The 2,830-nt window shown below is 42.1% G+C and overlaps 1 protein-coding gene across 1 annotated transcript in view; it reads right to left on the bottom strand.

The window, feature by feature from the left end:
* Positions 1-1,117: 1,117 nt before the first annotated feature.
* LOC310824354 (erythroid membrane-associated protein-like) overlaps positions 1,118-2,830 on the bottom strand; it is a gene marked incomplete at its 5' end in the record, with an annotated part of 6,916 nt that continues 5,203 nt past the window's right edge. The window contains 3 exons of the mRNA XM_083697610.1: positions 1,118-1,922; positions 2,438-2,527; positions 2,669-2,752. Coding sequence (XP_083553736.1) covers positions 1,387-1,922; positions 2,438-2,527; positions 2,669-2,752 — 710 coding nt within the window. The 3' untranslated portion in view covers positions 1,118-1,386. The remainder of the gene's footprint in view (positions 1,923-2,437; positions 2,528-2,668; positions 2,753-2,830) is intronic.

Genomic DNA, 2,830 nt, shown 5'->3' with positions numbered 1-2,830 from the left:
CTCAACCAGCAGCTTCTTCCCAATGCAGTTTCTTGAAGGCCACGTAGGCAGAACTTCACCCTCCCTGTCCCATATCTAAATTCCCTATTCTCCATCTACTGCCTTCATAATAGAACTAAAACTGACTGGCAGAATGGATCTCAGGCCTGTCTCTTGTCACTACCCTGTGATGCCCAGTAGGGGGCAGAATATACACAGAATGTACATGAATGATCAAACTCACCAGAGTTCCTTATCCTGAGTATCTGAGAGGTTTTTCACAGCTCATTATTCTGGTGCTCTAACTTCTTCAGTGTGACTGTTGAAACAGTACCTGGTTTTAAAAGCCTACGACACAAACACAGGTACGCAGGTCACAATGATGCAACTCTACATCGCCCCCCCCACTATCTCTCTCCCCCCCCTCTTCTACTTCTTCTTCTTCTTGCCCTCCCTTGATTTAACCCTGTCATGGTCTTTCTCAACCAGCTGTGTGAAAACAAGTCTCCCTGATGTATCAACCTATTCCAACTATAGTGAAACACAGTAGAATCAGGAGAGTACAGTAGAGTACAGAAGAGTACAGTAGAGTACAGGAGAGTACAGTAGAGTACAGGAGAGTACAGGAGAGTACAGGAGAGTACAGTAGAGTACAGGAGAGTACAGGAGAGTACAGTTCTCCCCCAGAGTGTTATCCTCTCTTTGTCTTCTACTTTAAATACATATGGAAATGGTTTACAGCTCAGATATGTTGGATTCTAATGTTTTTTAATGTCTAATTTTTATAATTTATATATGATGATGACAAAATGTGTTTTGAATACGTATTGGAGGTGTATGTATGTACTATAGATGACTTTGCTGTGTGTGTGTGTGTGTGTGTGTGTGTGTGTGTGTGTGTGTGTGTGCGCACATGCAATGTAATGCTTTGAGTACATATAAAGCTACCTACCTCCTACAGTGTCGTGTGTGTGTGTCTGTGTTTTATCTACCAGTGTAATTACATGAGTATCTGTTTTCTATGAGCATCATCTACTGTGTGTCAATAAAGAGATTCAGCGAACCACTTTAGCAATAACATCTTTATTCAACCAAATTTACATTAAAATCTTATCCTGTATTCAATGATAATAAACATATAAGCAATCAAGTACGTTACATTCAATGAGAGGGGATCAGATATCAGACATTTGCATTGAAGCATCTCATCTCATCTCATTTCATCTTTTTAGTTTTGTGTGAAAATACATGACCATCACAATATGTTCTATACTGTTTCTGTGAATCACTTAAACAGGGTTTCTCTACATCATATCAAGAAAAAAAAAGTAAAAATAAAAAAGCAAAAGAATGAAAAATGAAAATCTGAAAAACATGAAATCCCACAAAGATTATAACTCAGTCTGTTTAATTGACAGGAGTGATGACCAGTGGGGCTGAGTTCTTACCACCATCATTAAGATGAGGGCTGAAGAATGGATAGAGTTTCTCAGTGAAGGTGATGCCAGTAAAGGAGTAGATATGAGACCTGTTGTCCACATCATAGAAGGAGACCTGACCCCCCTCATAATCTACAAACACCCCCACCTTCTGGGGCTTCTGACTGAGAGAGAGGAGGACAGAAGGGCCAGCTAGAGCCTTGTACTCCCCATCCCTCAGCCACACAGTCCAGTACCCATTGTCAGGGCTAGCTGTAATATCCCCTTTCCTGTTGATGGACTCTCTAGCCACTCCTAGGTTCCACTCAGTCTTGTCCTTCACCTGCACCTCATAGTAGAATCTCCCTGAGGAGAAGCCCTCCTTCCCCAAGACAATGACAACAGGATCAAACCTCTTTGGGTTGTCAGGGAGATTCTGATATTTGTCTCCCATTCTCACTTGTTTCCCATCTTTAGACAGGATGAGCGAAGGATGTGCTGTATCAGGGTCCAGAGTGACGTCCACTGTGGAGGACATATACATAGTTTATACTGGGCCTTTACAATGCTGTTGTATCAATGATGTCTCGTGTGACGACACCAGGTCTAGGTAGATTTGATTGCACTGACTAGACACTCCATAACTGACTACACACCCGATAGCCCCAGAGGGCAGTGTTGCTCAGAAGGATACAAAAGAGAGGGGCGTGGCCCGCGCTTGTCTTGGAGACCAACATGGAGAGCAACATGGACATGGATGGACTAGAAATGTGCGAAGTCCCCTCAATAGTTTTATATATGTAGTTTACCACTTTTAATTGAAAATCATCTCCGAACACTGGAACTGGCGGACCAACGCAATACGTCTGATTCACTTTCCCTGTTCCACATCTAATTGATCTAATTGGCCTATTCTCCATCTATTGACATCATTATTATAAGACTTTTACTGAATGGCATAATGGGTCTGAGCCCTGTCTCGTGTCACTACCCAGTGATGCCCAGTAGGGGGCAGGGTGGTATCACAGAATAAGGCTCACCTGATGCTAGTTGATGACATGTGAGGTCAGCCTTATCTTTAATAAGTAGACACAGTTCCTTCTTCTGCTCTTCATGTGTTTTCTTTGTCTCTGTAACAGAAAACAGAGGTATAGGGCTTCTTATGATGAGTACACTTAGTCATGATAGGCTGAGATATTTTGCAGGACTCCAACCAGTCATTCCTAGCAGTACTGAGCAGTATCTGTTTCTGTCCTATGGAAACATCTCACCTGAAAGTTCTCTCTCCAGAGCAGTCTTTCTCTCAGAGAGTTCACTGGAATTGTTCTGTTCTTCCTCAAGTTTAGTTTTTACGTCTGTTTGGGAGTGAAAAGAAGGAGTAGATATCTAGCACATATCACACATTCAAGCAAATATCACTCTGCTGTTTAATA

Source organism: Argentina silus (assembly GCF_951799395.1).
Source record: "Argentina silus genome assembly, contig: scaffold_107, whole genome shotgun sequence".
NCBI classification, from domain to species: domain Eukaryota; kingdom Metazoa; phylum Chordata; class Actinopteri; order Argentiniformes; family Argentinidae; genus Argentina; species Argentina silus.
This window is presented reverse-complemented; position numbering and strand designations above follow the sequence as displayed.